Source organism: Moschus berezovskii, chromosome 21, assembly GCF_049115385.1.
Source record: "Moschus berezovskii isolate FMDL1 chromosome 21, NW_MosBer_1.0, whole genome shotgun sequence".
Lineage (NCBI taxonomy): Eukaryota > Metazoa > Chordata > Mammalia > Artiodactyla > Moschidae > Moschus > Moschus berezovskii.
This window is the reverse complement of record NC_142480.1, coordinates 25,078,673-25,103,913: the sequence shown is the minus strand read 5'-3', so window position 1 is coordinate 25,103,913 and position 25,241 is coordinate 25,078,673. Positions and strand designations below refer to the sequence as shown.

At 40.1% G+C, this 25,241-nt stretch overlaps 1 protein-coding gene across 1 annotated transcript; it reads right to left on the bottom strand.

The window, feature by feature from the left end:
* Positions 1-2,770: 2,770 nt before the first annotated feature.
* Positions 2,771-23,782, bottom strand: EAPP (E2F associated phosphoprotein). The gene is made up of 6 exons (XM_055418231.2): positions 23,622-23,782; positions 20,459-20,640; positions 19,270-19,362; positions 17,846-17,963; positions 13,118-13,231; positions 2,771-5,782 (listed from the first exon to the last, which is right to left on the bottom strand). The coding sequence occupies exons 1-6, from the start codon at positions 23,717-23,719 to the stop codon at positions 5,506-5,508; spliced, it is 882 nt and encodes a 293-aa protein (XP_055274206.2). The 5' UTR covers positions 23,720-23,782; the 3' UTR covers positions 2,771-5,505.
* Between the last annotated feature and the right edge of the window lie 1,459 nt (positions 23,783-25,241).

The window sequence follows — 25,241 nt, the reverse complement described above, 5'->3', positions numbered from 1 at the left end:
AGCGAAGCCCAAAAAGCAGCTGTGACAACTGCCACCTCGCTAAGATGTCAGACAAAAAGGCTGCAGTGGCTTCTCTCGTTGCAGAGCACAGCTCTGAGCACACGAGCTTCAGTAGTTGTGGCACTCGGGCTCACTAGTTGATGCTCCCTGGCTCTAGAGCACAGACAGGCTCAACAGTTGTGGCACATGGGCTCAGCTGCTCCTCGCCATGTGGGATCTTTCCAGATCAGGGATTGAATCCAAGTCTCCTGCACTGGCAGGCAGATTCTTCATCACTGAGCCACCAGGGGAGGCTATTAAATGGAATTTCTTTTGTTTCCCTCGTGGATGTACACTGGTGTAACTATTATGGAAAATGATTTGGCACCACCCTGAAAACTAAACATGCACATACAGTATAACATACAATTAACACTCCTAGATTTAACCTTAAAATTCTTAGAAATATGCATCAAGAAATGTGTATAAGAATGTTCAAAGCGCCAATGTTTTTAACAGCAAAATAAATAGGAAGAAAAACAACCCAAATATCCATCTGCAGGAAAGTAAAAGTAACTCTTCTTCTCAATGGGGAGGTTTCAGCTCAAATACCACTTCATCAGGCCTTCTCCAAGCTCTATTTAAATTTAAAACACACACTCTCTTACGGCAACTACCCTCTTACTTTCACATCAAATCACAACTCTCAGTTACCATCTAAAGTCAGTGTATTTTTTTAAAGGTCGTCTTCTCACGCTGGACAGTAAACTTCATGAAAAGATCATGTGTCTCTTCTTACTCTCTATGTCTAGGCCTTAGCACACAGTAACACTGAAAATAAAAAGGAAGGTGAGAGAAATAAAAAAAAAGAGGGGAATAAGTGAGGTGGAAGAAGAGTTCATTGAAAACTTACCGACCAAAACAGAAACAGACTCACAGACATAGAGAACTGACGTGTGGTTGTCAAGGAGAGGGGGAAAAGGGAAGGAGGGGTTGGGAGGCTGGGGTTAGCAAATGCAACTATTACATATAGAATAAACAAGGTCCTACTGTACAACACAGGGAACTATATCCAATATTCTATAATAAACCATAATGGATAAGAATACCTATCTATATATATATATGAATCACACTGCTATAGAGCAGAGTACAATATTGTAAATCAACTCCACTTCCATGAAATTAGGTGTGTTTTTTTTAAACAGTTCATTGAGATCTCAGACAAAAGGGGAAAGGGAAGCCAAGTTATAGAATTTTCCACATGAAATGGAGCAACTCTGTATCTGGAAGGTATGCTCATCATTTGAAGGAGGACTGAAGAAAGACAAAGAAAAGACTTGGTAAAACAGGAAAAAATCAAAATTGCGGGGGAAGGATCTGGAGGGTAGAGTAATTCAAAATTGTTTCCGCTTTTGAGCTTAAGGTCTTAATCTTGCTATCGATATGTTTCACTGAGGGGTGGGAGGGCAGTATATTCCCACTGGAAGACAGTAGGAAAAAAGATTTACCTTAATTGAAGTGTGCTTTATCATCAAGTGTGCTATTGCATAAAATAAAGGACGACAATTGTTATGGGCTTAATTGTATCTTCTAAAAATGCATATGTTAAAATCCAAAATCCTGGTGTATCATAACATGACTGTGCTTGGAGATGGGATATGTAGTGAGGTAATTACAAAAAAATGAGGTCACATAGGTAGGCCCTAATCCATTATAACTGCTTTCCTTATTAAGAAGAGATGAGGACAGACCTGCATACACACAGAGAAAAGTCATGTGAAATCACAGCAAGAAGGTGGCCCTCTGCTAGTCAGGGAAGGAAGACTCAAAACAAAAACAAAAAACCAAATCTGCTGACCTTGATCTTGGGCTTTCCACCTCCTGAACTATCAGAAAATACATTTGTTATTTAAGTCACCCAGTTTGTGGTAGTTTGTTGTGGCAGCCCTGGCAATATACCACTCTAAATCAATACTACTCTGCCTAGAACCGCTTTAATGCAAAAGAAATTTTCCTGTGCTTCCCTAGGTCCCAATAGCCAACACCTATTAAAAGATAATAAAATCTGCCATGCTATTAAGAATTATTGAAATTGCTTAATTACCTGAGTATGGGATATTGATAAACTACTGCCAACTTTTTGTTCCCGTACTGTTCTATAGGAAGACTCGATCAAATCCAGTTTATCCATTTCACACTGCAGGCAGGAAGCCCAGGGCCTGCAAGCTTTTCCAGAAACGAAAACATACAAGAAAATGCCTGAGATCTAGGCATGAAAAGGGCAGATACCAATTTAAGAAAATTAAACTACAAAATTTAAAAATATTCCATTAAATTCATATATAAACTTAATTTTTCACTTTCAGTTCAGTTCAGTTCAGTCGCTCAGTCGTGTCCGACTCTTAGCGACCCCGTGAACCACAGCACGCCAGGCCTCCCTGTCCATCACCAACTCCCGGAGTTCACTCAAACTCATGTCCATCGAGTCGGTGATGCCATCCAGCCACCTCATTCTCTGTTATCCCCGTCTCCTCCTACCCCCAATCGCTCCCAGCATCAGAGTCTTTTCCAGTGAGTCAACTCGTCGCATGAGGTGGCCAAAGTATTGGAGTTTCAGCTTTAGCATAAGTCCTTCCAATGAACACCCAGGATTGATCTCCTCTAGAATGGACTGGTTGGATCTCCTTGCAGTCCAAGGGACTCTCAAAACATGCTAATTTCCTTACATTTGAAAATAATTAACACATCAGATTTTTACATTTCTCAAGAATTCTCACATATGCATGACTGCTTAAAACGCGTATCAAATCATTAATGAGTCAACACAGTCAATTTCCAAAACAAGGATAATCCATTCAGAAAGTTTTTTGAGAAAAGATATTCAACACTGGATATGCGTGCATCTTAATATTTGATAACACAGGGTTCAGTTCAGTTCAGTCGCTCAGTCGTGTCTGACTCTCCGCGACCCCATGAATCACAGCACGCCAGGCCTCCCTGTCCATCACCAACTCCCGGAGTTCACTCAAACTCATGTCCACAGAGTCGGTGATGCCATCCAGCCAACTGATTCTTGGTCGTCCCCTTCTCCTCCCGCCCCCAACCCTTCCCAGCATCAGAGTCTTTTCCAGTGAGTCAACTCGTCGCATGAGGTGGCCAAAGTATTGGAGTTTCAGCTTTAGCATCAGTCCTTCCAATGAACACCCAGGATCGATCTCCCTTAGAATGGACTGGTTGGGTCTCCCTTTTCTCTCTCCATTCCGTAACTGCCTGCCTCCTTCATTTCTAAATTTCATAACAGTTCAGAGGAGGGTGGCAGTGACTCCTGCAAGGGAGGGCTAGGGGACTGTGAGGACGAAACATCTAGGGGTAAGGAGGAAAAGGGGTTCAGAGAAGAAGCAGTCACAACTTTCTTGGTGATCCAGTGGTTAAGAAACTGCAACGCTTCCACTGCAGGGGACAAAAGGTTCATGAATGATATACATGAAAACACAAAACAGAAGCATAGATACATCCTGGCAGGAGACTTCTAGAGAGCAGCAGCTGACTTACATCCAGCAGGAAAACAGCAACCTCAGTCCCACAACCTCACAATTTGCAGTAGCTTGGAAGTGCAGCAGTTAGTGAAATCTTCCCTGGGCAAGTCTTAAAATGATAATACAACCTGGCCAACAACTGGATTACAACCTTCTTGGACCCTCAGTAGAAGATACTGCTAAGCCATGCCCAGACTCCTGACAATGATAGTAAGACAGAAAGCAATCTTATAAAGCTACAGTAAGACAAATACAAGGTTAAAATAAGTAGACTAGTAGTGTTATTCTGTAATGTATGATCTGGCAATATGTTGAAACATTTAAAAGTATATACACTGAAACATTTAAAAGCATATATATTGAAACATTTAAAAGTATACATATTGCTTTCAACTGGATTTTTGTTGCTCAGTGGTGTCCAACTCCTTGCAGCCTCACAGACTGCAATATGCCAGGCTTCCCTATCCTTCACTATCTCCTGGAGTTTGCTCAAACTCATGTCCACTGAGTCAATGATGCCATCCAACCATTTCATCCTCTGTCACCCCTTCTCCTCCTGCCCTCAATTTTTCCCAGCATCAGGGTCTTTTCAAATGAGTCAGCTCTTCGCATCAGGTGGCCAAAGTATTGGAGTTTCAGCTTCAACATCAGTCCTTCCAATGAATATTCAGGGTTGATGTCCTTTAGGGTTGACTGGTTTGATCTCCATGCAGTCCAAGGGACTTTCAAGAATCTTCTCCAGCACTACAATTCAACTGGATAGATATCAGCATATCACAAAAATGATCAACTATGATATTAAGATACTGGAAATTTCCTAGAAGCAAATTCTTTATCATTCTTTTGCCTCCGTCCATTCCTACAAACACACTATTACTGGTTCCAGTTCACCTTATATGTAGCCTTTTAAAAAGTGCAAAAGGCAGGGAGGTGGAGAGGATATGTTTTCCCTCCTGGAGGCATATCATTCTCTGAGGAAGAAAGCAGAAGTCCCTCTCAAGCTCTGTTGAGCCCTGACCTCTGTTAGAAATCACTGCTCTTCTCTAATCTTTTCATTTTATAGATGAGAAAACTGGAGCTCACGGGAACAGACTTGCCAAAGATTAGCATGGTAGAGCCTGAATTAAAACCTATCTCCTGATTTTTTTTTTCACTCTATCACATCTCTATTAAAATAACAAGAGGACCCTGAGTTTCCTAATGTTGTTTTTGGAAAGAGTCCAATCATATTTTTTTAAAAAAGCTAAAATGTACAGATGCCTACACTGCAATTTCCTCCAAGCTACCACTAATGATTTTTCTATTATTAAGAGCAAAAACAAACATACCTTGGTTGCTTGCAACAGCAATTCTGAAATAAATGGTAGCACAAGAGACAGCAACAGAATTTTTAGGTCTAAAGCTAGAGGGTGAGTTTGCTCTTCCTTACCACAAATTTCTATTTTACTATGTTAATTCATTAAGTTTAGAATACTGTTAAGTACCATCCTTCACCCCCATACTAACTCTACCTAATTCTAACAGTTACTAAATACTGTTCACTCTATCCTATGGGGCAGAAGAGAAATAAACATACTTCTAAGCAAAAACAATATAGACAGAAGTGAGGAAACAGTTTCCAGTTTAAGTACACCAAGGGTATATCCAAAATAGAAAATAAAAGTAACACTCTGAAACAAAAGTTACCTGTAACTCTAGAACATTTTAAGTCTAAAGAGCTTTAATAAATAAAAGGCCCCAGTTTCCAAATATCTATCAAAAAAAGGAATGAATAATGAATCCCATCAGAACTGGGGAAATTTTCTTTTTCTTTAAAGGAAGTGGAGGGATGTAAGCAGATAACCATTTTCTTTCAAAAAGATAAAGATAAAACACTGCTTCCTCAAATAACCACTCAGAATGTCACTTGAGATGAGTAGGCAGGAAGAATATAGCTGTGTATTTGCCTTGTATACAGCATTGGGCAATTAAATGCCACCTTGGCTATTTAGGAATGGCTTGCTAAAACGTTGAAAAAATGAAAGACTTCATCCTTGTCGTAGACTGCCACTTCAGTGGAACATTCGGTGCACAGGACTGGGTGATAGATCTCTTCCGCATCTGTCTCTGCCTCCTCCGCAGCACCTTCTTGGTTAGACCTCATTTTCTTATGGCCTCGCCTTTTCTTCCTGTTCTCTGGGGGTTTGTATCTCAGAATCTCTTCCTTGTTGACAGAACAATTCATTACAAACATTGCTCTATATTGAGTTTTATATGATTCATGCCTAAGAGGAAAATGAAACGGAGAATTTGGATTTACATTCTATTTTAATAGTTACACATTTAGATAAAAATTTAAGACTATCAAAAACTTACTGAAGTACCAACCAAAGTTAAAACATGAGAACAAAACAAGAAGGGACCTGTTACAAAAATAGATAATAAAGAATGAATATATTCTACTGCTCTAAAGCTAACTTTACCTCAGTAAAGAAGTTTTTGATTTGCTCTTCCAACACAGAAAGACAAGAAAAGTTGTTGAAAACTTGAGAGGTAATGTTTAAAAAATCTTTGACTGCATCTTTTCCGGTTGTGGCCTGAGACTGCCCTTCTCTCATTACAAGTGGTGCCATTCTGGTCACTATTTTAGTAAAAGCTACAGTTTTAAAAGCTTAAAGAACATCTGACTTTATAATGTCCACTCTTGGCTTCACTCCAATAGTCTAAAGAATAAATAATGCTTTCTTCGTTCTCCTCAAATAACTTTATGTCTTCCTACTTTTCTTGACTTAGTAAGCTACTTTCCTTTTCTCCCCCTTAAACCTCATACAACAGAAATATCTATTTGGCTAAAATCAGTGAAGTCAAGTTATGCCTCCATTGGTTCTAAACGCTGATCTTTTCCTCTTCCACCAACCACCAGACTAGTGCTTCTCTAGGTGAGACCATAAAAATTACATTTATACTCCACCATATTGGAATTCTGTATTCATATGGAACACAATTTTTACCAAGACCAATTTCTACTGTTAGATCATGAAGCAACTTCTTTTGGGTATAGAATCCTGTAACACAGCAGCATGGTTTAATTTAAAAGAGAAGCAACTTAAGTACAAAGGTACTTTACTTATTCTTTATTTCCTATTCTAGGTGTCAATTTATATACAAAAAACGTAAGAGTTCAAATGGAGAGTACAAAAATTCATTGTTGCAGATGATCATAAACCTCAAGTTAGCTGCTGCTGCTGCTGCTGCTAAGTCACTTCAGTCGTGTCCGACTCTGTGCGACCCCATAGACGGCAGCCCACCAGGCTCCCCCGTCCCTGGGATTCTCCAGGCAAGAGTACTGGAGTGGGTTGCCATTGCCTTCTCTGTCAAGTTAGCTAGTAAGAGTAAAACTACATCTGGCTACTCAGTGACTAGAACAAATCTACCACCTGCATCATCATTTAGTTTCAGTTAACTGATTTAGAACACGGACTAAGTTAGACATTTATAAGGCTACTGGAAAAAAAAAGGAGAGGAAAAGGGCAAGAGTATATCTGGATTAATAGAATGAAGGGGATTAAAAAAATACATGATCTTCTCAATTGATGCATAAAAAGCAATTGAAAAATTCAACACTCTTTCATGATAAAAACACCCAAAAACTAACAGAAGGAAACCTCCTCAATATAATAAAGGCCATATATGAAAATTTCATAGCTAACATCATACTTAATGATGAAAGGCAAAACTTTTCCTCTAAGACAAGGAACAAGACAAAAAATACCTGATTTCACCACTTCTATCCAACTTGAAAGTTATAATAAGTGCAATTAGGTAAGAAAAAGAAATAAAAGGCATCCAAACTGGAAAGGAAGAAGTAAAATCTTCTCTGTGAGATGACATGATATTATATGTTTAAAGCTCTATAAAGACTACACAAAAAACTATCATAGCTAATAAATTAATGCAGCAAAGTTGCAGAGTGCAAAATGAAGACATAAAAATCTGCTGTTTCTAAACACTAGCAAAGAACAATCCAAAAGGAAAGTAGAACAGAGATTACCAGAGGCTGGGATAGGTACGGATGGAGAATGGTGACTTACTGTCTATGGGGAAAGAGTTTCTGTCTGGAGTGATGAAAAAGTTCTGGAAATGGAGAGTCATGATGGCTGTACAATTGTACTGTAGTTCATGTCACTGAATTGTACACTGGAAGGTCAGGTACACACTGCTATATTTAACATGGATAACCAACAAGGACCTTTTGTATATAGCACAGGGAACTCTGCTCAGTGTTATGTGTAAGCCTGGATGAGAAGGGGTTTGGAGGAGAATGGATAAATATATATATATGGCTGAGTCCCTTCGCTATTCATCTGAAACTACCACAACATCGTCAATCAGCTATACCCCAAAACAAAATAAAAAGTTTAAAGTTAAAAAAAAAAAGGTTAAAACAGGCAACAAGATAAGAATGTCCATTCTTTTTTTTTTTTCAACTTTTAAATGTTTTAATTTGCTTTAAAGTTAAACCCAAGACACTGTAGAAATCCACTGAGAAATGTTTTTTTTTAGGTTGAACACGTTTCCCCTTAGTCTTCAACAGAGCGTGCACATTAGTTTCATTTCACAATCACTGCAGTCCCCCCACTGCACCAAGATCACCAAAACTCTGTGTGTGGTATTGCAAATGTTCTTAGTTATACCTTAATTTACAAGAGGCAATCCTGAAGGAACTCATTCTAAGCCATCTATCATTTTGCCAGTGTGTTTGTGTGTGTGAAAAGCACAACCAGACTGATTCAGTGCAGGCTGCTGCTGCTAAGTCACTTCAGTCGTGTCCGACTCTGTGTGACCCCATAGACGGCAGCCCACCAGGCTCCCCCGTCCCTGGGATTCTCCAGGCAAGAACACTGGAGTGGGTTGCCATTTCCTAGTGGGTCCCAAATGCCTCTTTCCAGCAAACAGTGATCTGAGGGAACAGAATTTGGCAGGGGTCCAATAAAGAGCACCCACCAAGTGCTGGGGACATTTATATTCAGATGCCCTCTGAAGTCCAACATACAGGTTCGGGGAATCCCCTGGTGGTCCAATGGTTAGGACTCGGCGCTCTCACTGCCAAGGGCCAGGGTTGACGTGCTGCAGAGCTTAAAAAGCAAAACACAAAAAACCCCTCCAGGTTCACTTGGGTCAAGTCCACTAAGAAGCAGACTGGAGCCCAGCAGGCAGACCTTCCCACTTGCTAACATGTCCTTCCACTAAGTTTTGCTTTAGGCTGTAGGCTGCTTGGACCCGTTTTCTAGTTCTTTAAATCCCACCCCAAATACAGCTTCCTTGGTGACCAAACAAATATGTGACCTTACATATGAAGAGCTGCACATAACTCCCAACTTCAGCAGAAAAGAAAGGCAATCTGTGCTCACTTCAAGCATGGCATTTCAATGGGAACAAAGCCCAGTACCACTCTGCTACAATCTTGAAGCCAGTCATGCCATTCAGACAAGACCTGGGCTAACCCCAAAAGAGTGCCCTGCTTCACTTCAAGGCACCTGGAAACCATGCTAGTGCCATGGTACCCCTTCTTTCCTGAATGTCAGGATACAGTACAAAGGCAAGAGAGAGATCAGATAGTCCTGAAGTGTGCTCACTGCCACAGCCAGCATACGTCTTCCATTGCCCTCTGTCTCAAAGAGCGCATTCATTTTCTTGAAATATGTGGCAAGCACTCTTTCATTCCACAATAAGAGCATAAGCCAAATCTGGGCCACTTGCCCACTTCTGCCACCTCTTATAGCCGGTGGCCTCAGAGCCAAAGGGTGACAGGGCAGCCCACCACTGGTTTTCAAGTGGCAGAGGGATGGGGCACCAGGACTGGGGTCTCGGTAGGGCATGTGAGCACAACTCCCTTTGGGGTGCATTCCGTCTGATCCCTTATAAAGCCTGAATTGCTTTTAAGAGCCCAGGGCCAGCCCCTTAAGCCTCAGAACAGACTGTTTTCCCTCAGTCGAGATGTTCAGACAGGGATAACGAACCATCACAGGCTTGTGGGGACTCTTTGGGACACGTAAGATAAAACAGAAAGCATACATTACAAACAATGGGGGAGGAACGGTTTCACTTGCTTTAAGTAAAGCAGGTCGGTTCTGTTTCACACGCTGTAGACACCTAGCAAAGAAAACAGACCTATGTCAAAGTCTCCTTGCCCCTCAGCACCACCCAAGGGCCAGGGGAAACAAAAAGAACATTCACCCTGGCCTGTTCCAAAGGTTTTCTCTATTACACACGAGAGAAATTCCATGTCAGGTCCAGGGCAGCAGCCCCAGCAATGAGCCAGTGTCTTTTTCTGTAGTATCCTTTCGGCCTCAAACTGAGGCATTTATAGAAATCTCATCACAAGGATCCTTACATCTCTGGATGATGCTTTTCATGTGACTTTTTTTTCAAAGCCCACAGCCTACATCTTTAATCTATTTCAGACTTTCACTCGTTACTTCTAAGCTTCAACCTGCAGGTCTGCTGCTCACTGTCTCTGCACATGCCGAAGAAAGGCCGAGTATCTCAGTTAATCCTCCCAACCACCTATGGGGGGTGGAGGGTGGTGAAACCAGGCTTAGCGTCACTATTTTGCCTTTGAGGAGCAGGAGGCCAAGTATGCTAGCACTATATCAAGGAATAAGCTTTTTATTCACCTCCGGAGCCTTCCTTCGGCCAAAGGCCCAAGGTTGCTGGCCTTGCTGGAACCACAGCGATGAAGCCATGACTCCCAGCCATGCAGCCCGCATCAGAAAAGAATGCCCATTCTCATCACTCCTATTCAATATATTTCAAGAAATCTTAGTCAAAGCAATCAGGTTAAAAAAAAAAAAAGGTAACCAAACAGAAAAAAAAGAAGTAAAATTATCCTTGATTCCAGATGACATGATCTTATGCATACAAAACTCTAAAGATTCCAATAAGAAAATGTTAGAACTAATAAATTCAGTAAAGATTCAGGATAAACAAGCAATCAACAAAAATCTGTTGCATTTTCACTAACAACAAACTGAGAAATTAAGAAAACAATCTCATTCACAATAACGTAAAAGAAATAAAATACTTAGGAATAAATTTAATCAAGGAGGTGAAGGATCTATACACTGAAAACTATGACAGTGATGAAGGAAACTGAAGAAAACAAATGTAAAGATATCCCATGCTCAAAGACTGGAAGAATTAATACTGCTACAATGTCCATGCTACCCAAAGCCATGTTATAGATTCAATGCAACCCTTATCAAAATTCCAATGGCATTTTTCATAGAAACATAAAAGATTCTAAAATTTGTATGGAACCATAAAAGACCTCAAATAGCCAAAACAATCTTGAGAAAGAAGAACAAAGCTAGAGGTATCACACCTCCTGATTTCTAACTATGCCACAAAGCTACAGTAATCAAAACAGTATGGGATTGGCATAAAAAAACAGACTCATTGATCAACAGAACAGAACCAAAAGCCCAGAAATAAACCCATGCGTGTACCATAAACGAATATTTGGCAAGGAGTCAAGAATATTCAATGGGGAAAAGTCAATCTCTTCAATAAATGGTATTGGGAAAACTGGGTATTGATAGACAAAAAAATGAAATTGGACCCTTAACTTACACCATTCACAAAAATTAATTTGAAATAAAGCCAAAAACTTAAAATTTGAAATCGTAAACTCCTAAAAGAAAACATAAAAAAAAGCTCCTTAACACTGGTCTTGGCAATGTTTTGGAGCTGACACCTAAGGCACAAGCAACAAAAGCAAAAATAAACAAATGGAACTACATCAAACTAAAAAGCTTCTGCGCAGCAAAGAAAGAATCAACAAAATAAAAAGGCAACCTATGGAATGGGAAAAAATATTTGCAAATCATATATCTCATGGGGGGTTAATTTCCAAAATATATAAGGAACTCAATATAAAAAAATCCAATTAATAAGTGGACAAAGAAGTTTAATAGACATTCTTCCAAAAAAGACATACAAATGGCTAACGGGTACACAAAAAGATACTCAATTATCACAAACCATCAGGAACTACATATCAAAACTACTGTAAGATTATCACCTCAAAACTACAGTAAGATATCAACTCACAGAATAGATATGATCAAAAACTCAAAAGATAACACAAGTGAACCCTTGTGTACTATTGGTAGGAGTGTAAATTGGTACAGCCACCATGCAAAACAGTACAGAGGAGCCTCAAAGAGTTAAAAAGAGAACTGTCATATGATCTAGCAATTCCACTGTTGGGAATGTATACAGAGGAATGAAAATACTATCTCAAAGAGGTATCTGAGTCCTCACCTCAGCCAGGTGATCAAGGTCAACATTAATAGCCATAAATCATGTTGATAGTTTGTTGCCTATGATATAATGTGATGAAAACAGCAATTCACTTCCATGGTCTTCCTCCCAAAAACCCATCACAGCATTATTTACAACAGCCAAGATGTGGAAACAACATCGACTGATGAATGAATAAGGAAAATATGGTATATACACACAATAGAATATTATTCAGCCATTAAAAAGAAAAAAAATCCTGCTGTTTGTAACAACATGGATGAAGCTTGAAGGAATTATGCTAAGTGAAATAAGTCAGAAAGAGAAAGACAAATGGTGTACAATCTCACTTATATGTGAAATCTGAAAAAAAAAAAAACTGAACTCATAAAGTTGGTGGGGGAGGGTAGGTGGATGAAGGTGGTCAAAAGATACAAACTTCCAGTTATAATGATTAAGCTCTTTGCTCAGTTGTGTCTGACTCTTTGCAATTGCATAGACTGTGTGGGGTGTGTGTGTCTGTGTGTGTGTACACTTAAGTTGCTCAGTTGTGTCTGACTCTTTGCAGTTGCATGGACTATAACCCACCAGGCTCCTCTGTCCACAGGGATTCTCGAGGTAAGAACACTGAGTGGGTTGCCATGACCTCCTCCTGGGGATCTTCCCAACCCAGGGATCAAACCCAAGCCTCCCGCTATATTACATACTTGAAAAATGATGAGAGTAGATCTTAGAAGTTTTCACCACACAAAAAAAGGAACTATGTAAGGTGATGGCTGCGTTAACTAGCCTTATTGTGGTAATCATCCTGCAATATATTTGAATATCTAATCATTACACTATATACTGTATACCTAAAGCTTATACAATGGTATATGTCAATTACATCTCAATAAAGCTGGGAAAAGATTTTTTTAAATTCTTAAATGGTCTAGCTGACAATAAATTGAATATTCAAATGAAATACTCCTACAGCAACATTTTTAAATGCTTAAAATAGTAAATTTTATGTTATCACAACAGAAAAAAAATAAGAGTCTATTTGAGAGATTTCATCATCCTACAACATATACGCAGTTTTACTGAATCCTTATCAGCACTGGCAAGTACTTATTAGAAAAGCTAGTTAGACTACATATAATCAAAATTATTTGTATAAAGATTAGTCATGCAGCACAAGGGATATATGAGGACAGAACTTTATCACAATTCCTAAGTACCCTGAAAGTCTATTTCAGATTTAAACAAGGACCACCAAGTGGTTTTATTTTCATGCATGTGTGTGTATGTGTGTGATGTTACCCTTTATCAGTTACCTTTGGCAATCAAGACACAGTGTAGTCATGCAGGCAGGGCAATTCAAGACAGCATCACTATTTGGAACAGGCTGCTGTTGTTGACGTGGTCGCTGTATTCCAAAACCATGGTAGCTAGAACAGAGAAAGAAAGAGGAAGGGTGAAGCACATTAAAGCCAGATCTTCCTTTCTAATGCCACTTTCCAATAAAAGAAATCAGTAGCCTTTAGAGAAATGGTTAATTCTAGGAATGGGACACATAAGGTAGACCTAGAAGATCCTGTAGTGCCAGAAAGTAAGGCGGTGCACAAAAAGAAAAAACAAAACCAAAAATCCATGAGACAAGTATGTTAAAGGGGCACAGGAGCCAACTCAAAGAGCCCCTGATGACTGAAATCAAAACAATCAGAGCACTGAAATAAAACAGTGTTAAATTATAAGCAAAGTATAAACAAATACCCATGACTCCATGCTGACATAAATGACTTAATATGTAAATAAATGGGGGAGAACAGACACATCTCCCATATGTAAGAATTACAAATAATTTATGAAGATATTCTCCCCTAAAGGAGGTGGAACATAATTCGAGACTCCTTAAGTCTAGGCTAAATATAATGACATCCTTCCAAACAGAAGGTACAAAAATGTATGGAAAGAGTAACTTTACAGCTGAGAAACTAAATCATGCTGGATAGTATGTGCCCTCAATACAAAGTGATGAAAATGGCAATTTACCTCTATGGTCTTTCTCCCCAAAACCTCTTAATTCCAGTCTGATCATGAGAAAAGTATTAGATAAATTCCAATAGAGGAGCCTCCCACAATATTCCTGATCCATGCTCCTCAAAACTGTTCAAGTCATCAAAACCAAGTAAAGTCTGAGAAACTCATAGCCAAGAAAAGCCTCAGTAGACATGACAACTAAATGCAACATGGTATCCCAGATGTGCTCCTGGAAGAGAATATGGATATTAGGATAAAGACTAAGGAAATCTGGGGGAATTCCCTGGCAGTCCAGTGGTCAGGTCGTCTTGCTGTTGGTGAGGGGGAGTAATAAGGAAATTCTCTGTATTACCAGCTGAATTTTTCTGTAAATCTAAAATTATTCTAAAAAAGTCTACTAATTAAACACACACATATCAATAAAGCTACTTTTAAAAAGCAAGCATTGTAAGTTCTAAGTGCCTAAGAATCTCAGTCTGTTTTGTTCCCTTTTGTATTTCAAGAGTCTGTAACAGTGCTTTGCATATAGTAAGTGCTCAACAAATGTGCTGATTGAAAAAACAAAGTATGAATTTACTTACAAAGACACAAAAGTATAAAAGGATATATTCTTAAAACAGGCTTATAGAAAACATCAAAAAACTGAACTGCAAAACACAAAATCATTTGGCATTACTTTCTAAACTCTTTTTTGTGGGGAAAAATACTGAGAACATGTGGTATATATTTCATAATTGTTGTTCAGTTCAGTTCAGTTCAGTCACTCAGTCGCGTCCGACTCTTTGCGACCCCATGAACCACAGCACACCAGGCCTTCCTGTCCATCACCAACTCCCGGAGTTCACTCAAACTCATGTCCACAGAGTCGGTGATGCCATCCAGCCATCTCATTCTCTGTCGTCCCCTTCTCCTCCTACCCCCAATCCCTCCTAGCATCAGAGTCTTTTCCAGTGAGTCAACTCGTCGCATGAGGTGGCCAAAATATTGGAGTTTCAGCTTTAGCATCAGTCCTTCCAATGAACACCCAGGATTGATCTCCTTTAGAATGGACTGGTTGGATCTCCTTGCAGTACAAGGGACTCGTCTTCTCCAGCACCACAGTTCAAAAGCATCGATTCTTCGGCGATCAGCTTTCTTCACAGTCCAACTCTCACATCCATACATGACCACGGGAAAAACCATAGCCTTGACTAAACGGACCTTGGTTGGCAAAGTAATGTCTCTGCTTTTTAATATGCTATCTAGGCTGGTCATAACTTTCCTTCCAAGGAGTGTCTTTTAATTTCATGGCTGCAATCAGCATCCGCAGTGATTTTGGAGCCCAAAAAAATAAAGTCTGACACTGTTTCCATTGTTTCCCCATCTATTTCCCATGAAGTGATGAGACCAGATGCCATGATCATCGTTTTCTGAATGTTGAGCTTCAAGCCAACCTTTTCACTCTCCTCTTTCACTTTCATCAAGAGGCCTTTGAGTTCCTCTTCACTTTCTGCCATAAGGGTGGTGTCACCTGCATATCTGAGGTTATTGATATTTCTCCCGGCAATCTTGATTCCAGCTTGTGCTTCTTCCAGCCCAGCGTTCCTCATGATGTACTCTGCATATAACTTAAATAAGCAGGGTGACAATATACAACCTTGACGTACTCCTTTTCCTATTTGGAACCAGTCTGTTGTTCCATGTCCAGTTCTAACTGTTGCTTCCTGACCTGCATACAGGTTTCTCAAGAGGCAGGTCAGGTGGTCTGGGATTCCCATCTCTTTCAGAATTTTCCACAGTTTATTGTGATCCACACAGTCAAAGGCTTTGGCATAGTCAATGAAGCAGAAACAGATGTTTTTCTGGAACTCTCTTGCTTTCTCCATGATCCAGTGGATGTTGGCAATTTGATCTCTGGTGCCTCTGCCTTTTCTAAAACCTGCTTTAACATCTGGAAGTTCACGATTCACATATTGCTGAAGCCTGGCTTGGAGAATTTTGAGCATGACTTTACTAGCGTGTGAGATGAGTGCAACTGTGTGGTAGTTTGAGCATTCTTTGGCATTGCCTTTCTTTGGGATTGGAATGAAGACTGACCTTTTTTAAATACCTCCAAATGCTTGAAAAATTTCAAACCCCAAGAAAATAACTAAATTATTCATTCAACAGATAGTGAGTGTCCATATGACATTGTGCAAGATGCTCGGGATACAGCACTGAACAAGACAGGTATGATCACTGTCCTTGTGGTGCCTAAAATGTACTGAATTCATTATCTGAAGCAGGTTTCCGTGGTCTTAAAAGGCAACTACTACTTGACATAGGAATGTGAATAAGATATTACTTCTCAAGATTATGTAAAAATGAAAATACATTCCCTCTTAAATCACTGACAAATTCTGTTACCAGAATCAGGAGCTAGATCATAAGCTCCTTAATTATTTCAACAGCACTCATAGCACTTAAAATGTTCATTTCACACTATAGGTGTGAACACTGCTGCTGCTGCTGAGTCACTTCAGTCGTGTCCAACTCTGTGTGACCCCATAGGCGGAAGCCCACCAGGCTCCCCCGTCCCTGGGATTCTCCAGGCAAGAACACTGGAGTGGGTTGCCATTTCCTTCTCCAATGTATGAAAGTGAAGTCGCTCAGTCGTGTCCGACTCACAGCGACCCCACGGACTGCAGCCTACCAGGCTCCTCCATCCATGGGATTTTCTAGGCAAGAGTACTGGAGTGGCTTGCCATTGCCTTCTCCGAGGTGTGAACACTACTCATCACATAAATGCAAGAGGCAGCTGTAAGTGGTACATGGATGAAACTGGGAGAGGAGAAAAGGACAAAGTGGGAGAGTGGAAGCTAAAAGGTGGTACACAAAGACCCACACAGCACTACATTCCCTCTGGACTGGACAACTATAGATTCCTGGGCCCCACCCTCGATGAATCAAAACCTCCTGGAGTAAGACTCAAGGGTTTTCATTTCACTCTCACCAGGTGATTCTGAAGCTCAGGCAGGCTAGGGTAACATTAGGTAATAGTGATAAGCTTTCAGCTTTCATTTTTATGATAAATCGATCTTTACCAAATCAAATTTGAAATAGAGTATGGAGTTTCCTCTTGGAATGATGGAAATGATCTGAAATAAACACAGGTAGCAGTTGCACACCACTGTGAACACCCTACTAAATGCCACTAAATGTTAACTTTCAAATGGTTAACATTAAGTCATGTGAATTCTACCTCAACTTAAAAAAGTCAAATTTGTAAACATGATTCAAGTATTCAAATAGAAAACATAACATCCACTCTTAATCCACATAAACTCTTTTACTTTTGGCCATGCTGAGGCATGTAGGATCTTAGTTCTCCAACCAGTAATCGAACCTGAGCACCCAGCAGTGGAAACATGGGGTCCTAACCACTGGATCCCCAGAGAATTTCCCATATAAACTTTTAATCTGTAAGTAATTTTATACTGCTTATTTTTAAAAAGTCAGCTTTGTTTCTTGAAGGGAGAGACTTGACTAGCGACAACAGTTTGAATTCAACAACGGTTTTTAAAAAATAAATGGTCTAAAGAATGTATATATGTTTATAACTGAGTCATTTTGCTGTACAGCAGAGATTGGCACAACATTGTAAATCAGCTATGTTGTTGCTGTTCACTTGCTGAGTCGTGTCCAACTCTTTGTGACCCCGTGGACTGCAGCACCCCAGGCTTCCCTGTCTTTCACTATCGCCCAGAGTTTGCTCAGATTCATGTCCATTGAGTCCATGATGTTATATTTCAAATAAAAATAAATAAATAACCAAAGGCCTGACTGAAATTTGCTTTTCATTTTCAAAATATTCAGTAGTTTTTTCCTCAAACTTTCTTTATGCATGACCCGGGTCTCCTGCATTACACGCAGATCCTTTACCATCTTAGCCACCAGCAAAGTCCCTATAAACATACACACATACATTCGAAACGTGAGTACAGTGAAAATCATCTTTTAATTATTTTCCCTAAAGATCTGAAATATTAAATTTAAGTTCTTACCCTCTTCTCTGCGCATCAACCCAGGCCTGATCTCTGTTATCTTTTTCAGGATCATATAGTAATTCATCATTTGTTGGAATTCTGTGTTGTTTCTTCTTTTTCTTCTTGGTCACGTGTGCTAATTTTGAAAATGTTAAGAATATGGCTAAGTAGCATGTCTAAAATTCACACCTCTTTTACACAAAATGAAGAATCCTTTTTCCTAAGGTGTGCATTTTTTCTATTTTCCTAAAAAATTTCTTTAAACTATTCCTTCAAATAAAGTTCAGAACCGAGTTCAAATAATGAGAAGTCAGAGTCAAAAAAGCCACTCAAATCAAGTCAAGAATAGACACTAATTTTTTTTTTTTTTTTTGGCTGCACTGCTCAGCTTGCAGAATCTTAGCTCCCAGACCAGGGATCAAACCCAGACTTCCAGAGGTGGAAGCATGAAGTCTCAACCACTGGACCACCAGTGAATTCCTTAGAAACTATTTTTGATATCTGAAATTTTCTATAAATTCTCATACATAAAATGCTACTGAAATCAGAACAAAAATGAGTGGGGGGGAAAAAAAACACTATGATCAGCTACATACACTAGACCTACTTGAGCAGGTCAGTATTTATGCAACAATATATAAAAATATAAAATCATTTCTTTACCTTATAAATACGTTATGTATGTATTCCATCATAACTACTGATATAATTAAGTTAGTTTTAGCTCTTGTCATTATGTTCAACTTTGCTCAAAATTTACACAAAATCAGGGGCTTCCCTGGTGGTCCAGCGGTTAAGAATCTGCCTTGCAATGCAAGAGACACCACTTCCATCCCTCATCTGGGAAGATCCCACATGCCGCAGAGCAACTAAAGCCTCAGCCCGGTGCCTAGAGCCTATGCTACACAAGAGAAGCCACTGCAACAAGAAGCCCACTACTGCAACCAAGAATAGCCCCTGCGCGCCGCAACTAGAGAACGCCTGCACACAGCAACAAAGACACACTACAGCCAAAAAAAATATATTTTAATTTATACAAAATCAATTTCAAAGAACAGAGAGGTTGATTTTTTTTAAAAAAAAAGCAACAACTTAGGGAAAACTCTACAAGAGAGTAAAATCTAGAAATTATCTGCAGCTGTGAAAGCAAATGCTGCTGTGCTAAAGAACCCTGAAGGAAAAGGAGGCCAAGAGCCTTAAGGAGAGAGATACTGAGTCAGGACTCTCTTCCTCTCCCCAGATGTGCCTCTGCACGCTGCCCTAGTCCCAGGTCCTCAGGTGTGTGTGTTTCCATCTGTTCTATGTACAATCCTGCTTTTGTTTTCACATCAACTGCCTGCAATTTCTTAAAAGATAAAACTCAAAGGGAAAACCTAATATCAAATTGCCAGGTAAAACTTTCATAAAATATAACTGCTAAACCTGGTAAACATGTTCCTTACCTGCTTTGTCTTCATCTTCAGAATCAGAATCAAAATATATATTGTCATAGTACTTTGTTGGAGCTGTTCCAACTATCCCATCTCCTGAAGACCCTAGTCAAATCATAAAGGAATTTTAAAGACTAAAAGATACAGAATTGACAAGATAAAAATCTCCATACGTTCTTCCATCACTTCAAACTGCTATCAGCTCATTTCCAATTTCATTTCAGTGGAAAAATACTTTCACATCAATGACTTACTGGAGTCAATGACTTACTGGATCTCTGTGCCCTATGCAATTACAGAGAACTTCTCGTCCTCAAATATGTGTTCCAAATCATGAGAAAATTATTCTTCCTCTCTTGCCAGAAAGAGACTGAAAGCACATATGATAATGATAAAAGCACATCTAATTAAACAAAATAGCCATATTTTCAAGTTACCACCATAAATATCTCTACCTTTCAGCCATGCAGTATACTGTAGAGAACAGGAAATAAACATGTTGTTTTAAGGGACTTTAGAAAAAAGAGGATAAGAGCTCTACAAAGAGTCAGGAGGAATGAGTCAAGGATATGTTCTTCCTCTCCTCAATAGTGCCTAGTGCCATGACATTACCTATACTTCTGTCATCATGTGCCTACATCCCTAATTCTTCCTCTTAATTAACATCTGCCTTTGCTTTTATCATTATCATATATTCTTTCAATTCTTAACAGTTAATATACAGCATAACAATATGGAAATGCTGAGGAGTCCTACTTTCACAAAACAGTTTTCCAGTCACGTACATTTTACAGAACAGACCACACACCAGAACTAAGTATGTTTCATTACTTACTAAAATAAGACAGGAATCTGTGGTGACACATTACTCAATCTGCTATATCAGTGCTATATAACCTAAAAAGTACTTCTATAAGCTAATGTGTCTTTCTTTCTTTATCCTAGGGTAACAAGTACAAAAGGAAATCATATAAAGCGCTGTAAACAGTGCTTATCAGTCTCTTTCTGCACCACAGGAAAATTCTGCACTAGCGATGAAAGAAAACTACGCTCAGGTTGCCAAGTGCATTTATTTGTTCACTCAAGAAGCGTTTACTGGGCACTGACTGAAAGTGCTGGGGACACAACAGGATGCAAATAAGGGTCTCCGCCAGTAGGAGCTTTGAAAAATATCTATGTGAAAATCTAACTAAAAGTTTACCTGTTTCTAGAGAAGATAACTTGTCCTCCATTGTTTTTATGGTAGAATTTAATTCAGCTTCCATTTCTTTTTCAAATTCATCTTCACTAGAGGATTCACTTTCCCCAGTAAGGCATTCTCTGATAAGTTTTCGTTTTTGGTCAGGAGTTCCATGTAAAAGCACATCCACCTCATCTTCAGAACTAGAACACATTTAAATCACAAAGAACATGAATATTAAAGTATTAAAATAACTTAAAACACCTATCATGCCACTGCTCAACAATTTTAAGTTTTATAAGGTTGCACTGGATTCAGCTGTCATTACATACAGCTCTTCTGACTTCAACCATTTCTGCATATTTCCAAACATATTTTTTAATGTCTGCATACCATTTCCTCTTGCAGATGCTGTATAGTTATTTGTCCTTGCTATTAAACACATACAATGAATAGCTCTGGATATATAATTTTGCTTGTGTTGATTTCCTTAGGTTAAAAGTCTAAAATTAGACACAAACATCTTTCTGACTTCTGGAATTATCACACTACTTTCCAAGTGTATTGCGCCAATTCGTAATTCCATCAGCAATGAAAATTTTACTGGGTGTTTGTTTTAAACTCTGGATACTTAAATAAAACTTAATATATATAAAGCTAAAATATCCACACAAAATGTTAACAGACAGCAAGTAAATATTACAGTTTAAAAGGCACAGTGCTACAGAGAACTATAAAAAGAGAGAGAGAGACCTAAATTATATTCCAAATTCTCCTGAGCAGTTTATGCCAATTTGGCCTTTTGTGCCTGTTTCCCCATCAATAGCAGTATGGAATTAAACCAGGTATCAGAAGAAATGAAATGTTATCAAGATGAAATGCCTAAGACATTTCTAATACAGTCAATAGTACATATATAATGTTCAATTACTCATAGTATGATGAATAGTTACAGACTATTCATGGGTTTTGCTTCACTATTTTTCTCTTCTATTAATACACCAGAAGGTAAACAAGAATAATACAACTCATGCCAATCAATTTTGCTAATGACAGAGGCCTTATCCAGATTTTACTCCCAAGAAAATTCCCCATCCTGACCAGCATGCTCCCTTTCTCCATCACCTCTATATTCACTCACATTCTCTTATCTCTGCCTGTACCACCAAGGCCTAAGGATCTCCAGGTCTCAAAACTCCTCTGCTTCCTTCCACCCTGAACCCTGACGTCAGCATGTTATTCCTGAAGAACTCTTATCACATCACTACCCAAATCCAAAAGAAAATCATCCATGACCAAAACTCTGAGTACAGCATTCAAAAGAATCTTCCACAATCTGGTTTCAACTTATCTTTTCAGCCTTATCTTTCACTATTACCCTTGAACTACCACCGTACTCTTCAACTGGGGACAATTTTGCCTCCCAGGGAACATCTGGCATAGCTAGAGATATTTTTGATTGTCACAACTGGGACGTGGGAGGAGGGGTTACTGGCATCTAGTGACATATTTACTGCCTGCTGTAAAAGGAGCATTCTCCAAGCCCAAGTGGTCCTCAGCTATGATACCAACCCACTGAACACGTAGCAGCCATCTGGGCCTCTGGAAGCAAGAGCAACCAACACAAACGGGATGCTCAGACTGCTTGCTCTACTGTGAGGTGTCTCTTACTCCGGAGACTCACGTATTCTGCCAGCTTCCATGAAATAGTAACAGGCAATAAAGGATTCACTTCTAAATAGAGTAAAAATCAAATCCTGACAGACACCTCTTAAACACCTCTCTAACACAATTTCCCTTTCGAAAACAAGCATTGGATTCAGCAGGCAATACAGCCTAATAACATTGTTTTGTTTTCAAAGTATTTATATTTACAGTTACCTTACCAGTGGCAACTATCACAGGAATATAAAATCTCCTTACAAATATTTAACTACATGTGAATTCCCTAGTGATCCAGTGGTTAGGACTCTGTGCTTCCAATGCTGGGGGCACAGGTTCAATCCCCGATTAGGGAACTAAGATCCCACAAACTGTGAGCCAAAAAAAAAGAAGGCATTTAACTACAAAAATGTAAATTGACTTAAAGAAAAATATTAAATAAATAATAACAAGGGTGAATATGGGGATGATAATGGAAGAATAACTCAAGTTCAGGAAACACTGAAACCAATCAAACTGAAATACTAATTGAGGCCTACTTTCACAGACTGGGCCCATAAGTCAAACTCTTCATAAGGGAATCCTGGATTCCATCCTCACTTCCCACAACAGAAACCTTCACAGCAGTCTGATCTCCCACGCCTATAAACCCTCCCCAGGATACTATAAGGAAGCACTGTGATTAAAGGAAAAACAGTTTCACAGAAAACTAGTCGGACAGAATGTTTTAAAGTTTATGAACAGGATCTGCTGACAGCTTTAAAAATGGCTAAGCTTGCCTGGAAATCTCTAGTCAACATAATTGCAAGTTCCCCCCAGGCAGGATTAATCCCTCCCTTCTGGAAATTCCCGTGGAATTTCATCTGTAACTATCCCAGGTCATCTTTTTCTACCGCGCTCTTCTGCAATACACGTTTATTTCCGAGATTTATCTCGCAAGATACGTATCTATCTTATGTCCCCTACTTTACCGTTAAACCTCTCGAAGACAAAAATCTTATGTCTCATCTCTGTAGCCCACAGCAAGCATACAATACATGCTCAAAAAGAAAAAAAATTAATTACCCCCTAATTTCTGTTTACGGCAGTTTAATCTTCACGATGTTCAATTCACAGTAAGTCCCAAGTGCCTCACAACAAACTCGCGATTTGCTTATTATACTTCCTTTTTATAAACGAGAAACCGAGGATAAGGGATCTGCCTTCAGTCACAGTGCTGGTAAGCTGCAGAAGCAGGATTCGACCTCACGGCTTTTGATTCTTACGCGTAATTCCACAATATGGACTATGGCCCTTCCCTGCGCCAATTTCGATCCTGCCTCCCCCGTGACTGCAAGACCTCACCAGAAACCCCGACGGAGTCCCACAGACGACAGCGGGGTGCCACAGGGTCCCGAACCGCCGGACGGTGTATCCGCACGGGCCCGGAAAGCGCAGCGAGTCGGGAGGCTGAGGTCTGACCTTGGTCCGAAGCCTCGGGGGCCGAGGAGAGGCAGGGGGACGGGGCGGGGCAGGGGCCCACCTGCTCAAAGCCGGCTCCTCGTCGCTAGGCTCCTCCACTGCGTACGGGTCATAGTCGTCTTGGAGGCGGTTCATGGTGGCCGGCCCCGCCGATACCATCCACAGGCGTCTGCCGAATAACTGTTTACTTCGCAGGTCCTTCCCTAAAGTGCTCCGACACAACTTCCGCCCCAACTTCCGCCCGCACTTCCGAGTCCTCCTGCTGCCCTTCGCAACAGGAATATGTTCCCATTTGGAACATGTTCCCATTTGGAACATAGGAAACCGCCACCTTATTACTGGACGTTGCAGTCAGCACCCTTATAAGTGGCAGTATGTGAGATGAACACTCCACGTGCCGTGTTTCACGTTGTGACGTGAAAAACCAGAAATCTATATGCTGAGGGACCTGTAGCCTTCGATCAGGGCCAGTAGGTCTCCAGACACTAGCATTCGACATCCCTCCAACCTCGTAGCCTGAAACCCTTCTGCCTTTATTTCTCGCGCTACTGCCTTGCTTTCACAGTTCTCCCTTTTCAGTCTGACTTCCGCCCTCGTCTGTCTTCCAAAAAGTTGCTAAGCTGTCATTCAGTTCAGTTCAGTCGCTCAGTCGTGTCCGACTCTTTGCGACCCCATGAAGCGCAGCACGCCAGGCCTCCCTGTCCCTCACCAACTCCCGGAGTTCACTCAAACTCATGTCCATCGAGTCGGTGATGCCTTCCAGCCATCTCATCCTCTGTCGTCCCCTTCTCCTCCTGCCCCCAATCCCTCCCAGCATCAGTGTCTTTTCTAATGAGTCAACTCTTCGCATGAGGTGGCCAAAGTATTGCAGTTTCAGCTTCAGCATCAGTCCTTCCAATGAATATTCAGGACTGATCTTCTTTAGGATGGACTGGTTGGATCTCCTTGCAGTCCAAGGGACTCTCAAGAGTCTCCTCCAGCACCACAGTTCAATTCTTCAGTGCTCAGCTTTCTTTATAGTCCAACTCTCACATCCATACATGACTATTGGAAAAACCATGGCTTTGACTAGAGGGACCTTTGTTGTCAAAGTAATGTCTCTGCTTTTTAATAAGCTGTCTGGTTGGTCATAATTTTTCTTCCAAGGAGCAAGCGTCTTTCCATTTCATGACTGCAGTCACCCTCTGCAGTGGTTTTGGAGCCCCCAAAAATAAAGCCTGTCACTGTTTCCATTGTTTCCCCATCTATTTGCCGTGAACTGATGGGACCAGATGCCACAATCTTAGTTTTCTAAATGTTGAGTTTTAAGCCAACATTTTCTCTCCTCTTCCACTTTCATCAAGAGGCTCTTTAGTTCCTATTCACTTTCTGCCATAAGGGTGGTGTCATCTGCATATCTGAGGTTATTGATATTTCTCTATTCCTTTCCCGATTTGGAACCAGTCTGTTGTTCCATGTCCAGTTCTAACTGTTGCTTCCTAACCTGCATATGGATTTCTCCAAGAGGTAGGTCAGGTGGTCTGGTATTCCCATGTCTTTAAGAATTTTCCAGAGTTCGTTGTGATCCACACAGTCAAAGGCTTTGGCATAGTCAGTAAAGCAGAAGTAGATGTTTTTCCTGGAACTCTCTTGCTTTTTCTGATGGTCCAACGGATGTTGGCAATCTGATCTCCGCTTCCTC

Bases quoted from the DNA above. Each gene is read 5' to 3' on its own strand.
- EAPP (XM_055418231.2), bottom strand. From the start codon at position 23,719: ATGGTATCGGCGGGGCCGGCCACCATGAACCGCCTCCAAGACGACTAT. The intron at 20,641-23,621 runs GTGGGCCCCTGC...AATGTGTTCTAG, and splicing joins GAGGAGCCGGCTTTGAGCAG to TTCTGAAGATGAGGTGGATG. The intron at 13,232-17,845 runs GTAAGAACTTAA...TCTCTGTTCTAG, and splicing joins GTTGATGCGCAGAGAAGAGG to CTACCATGGTTTTGGAATAC.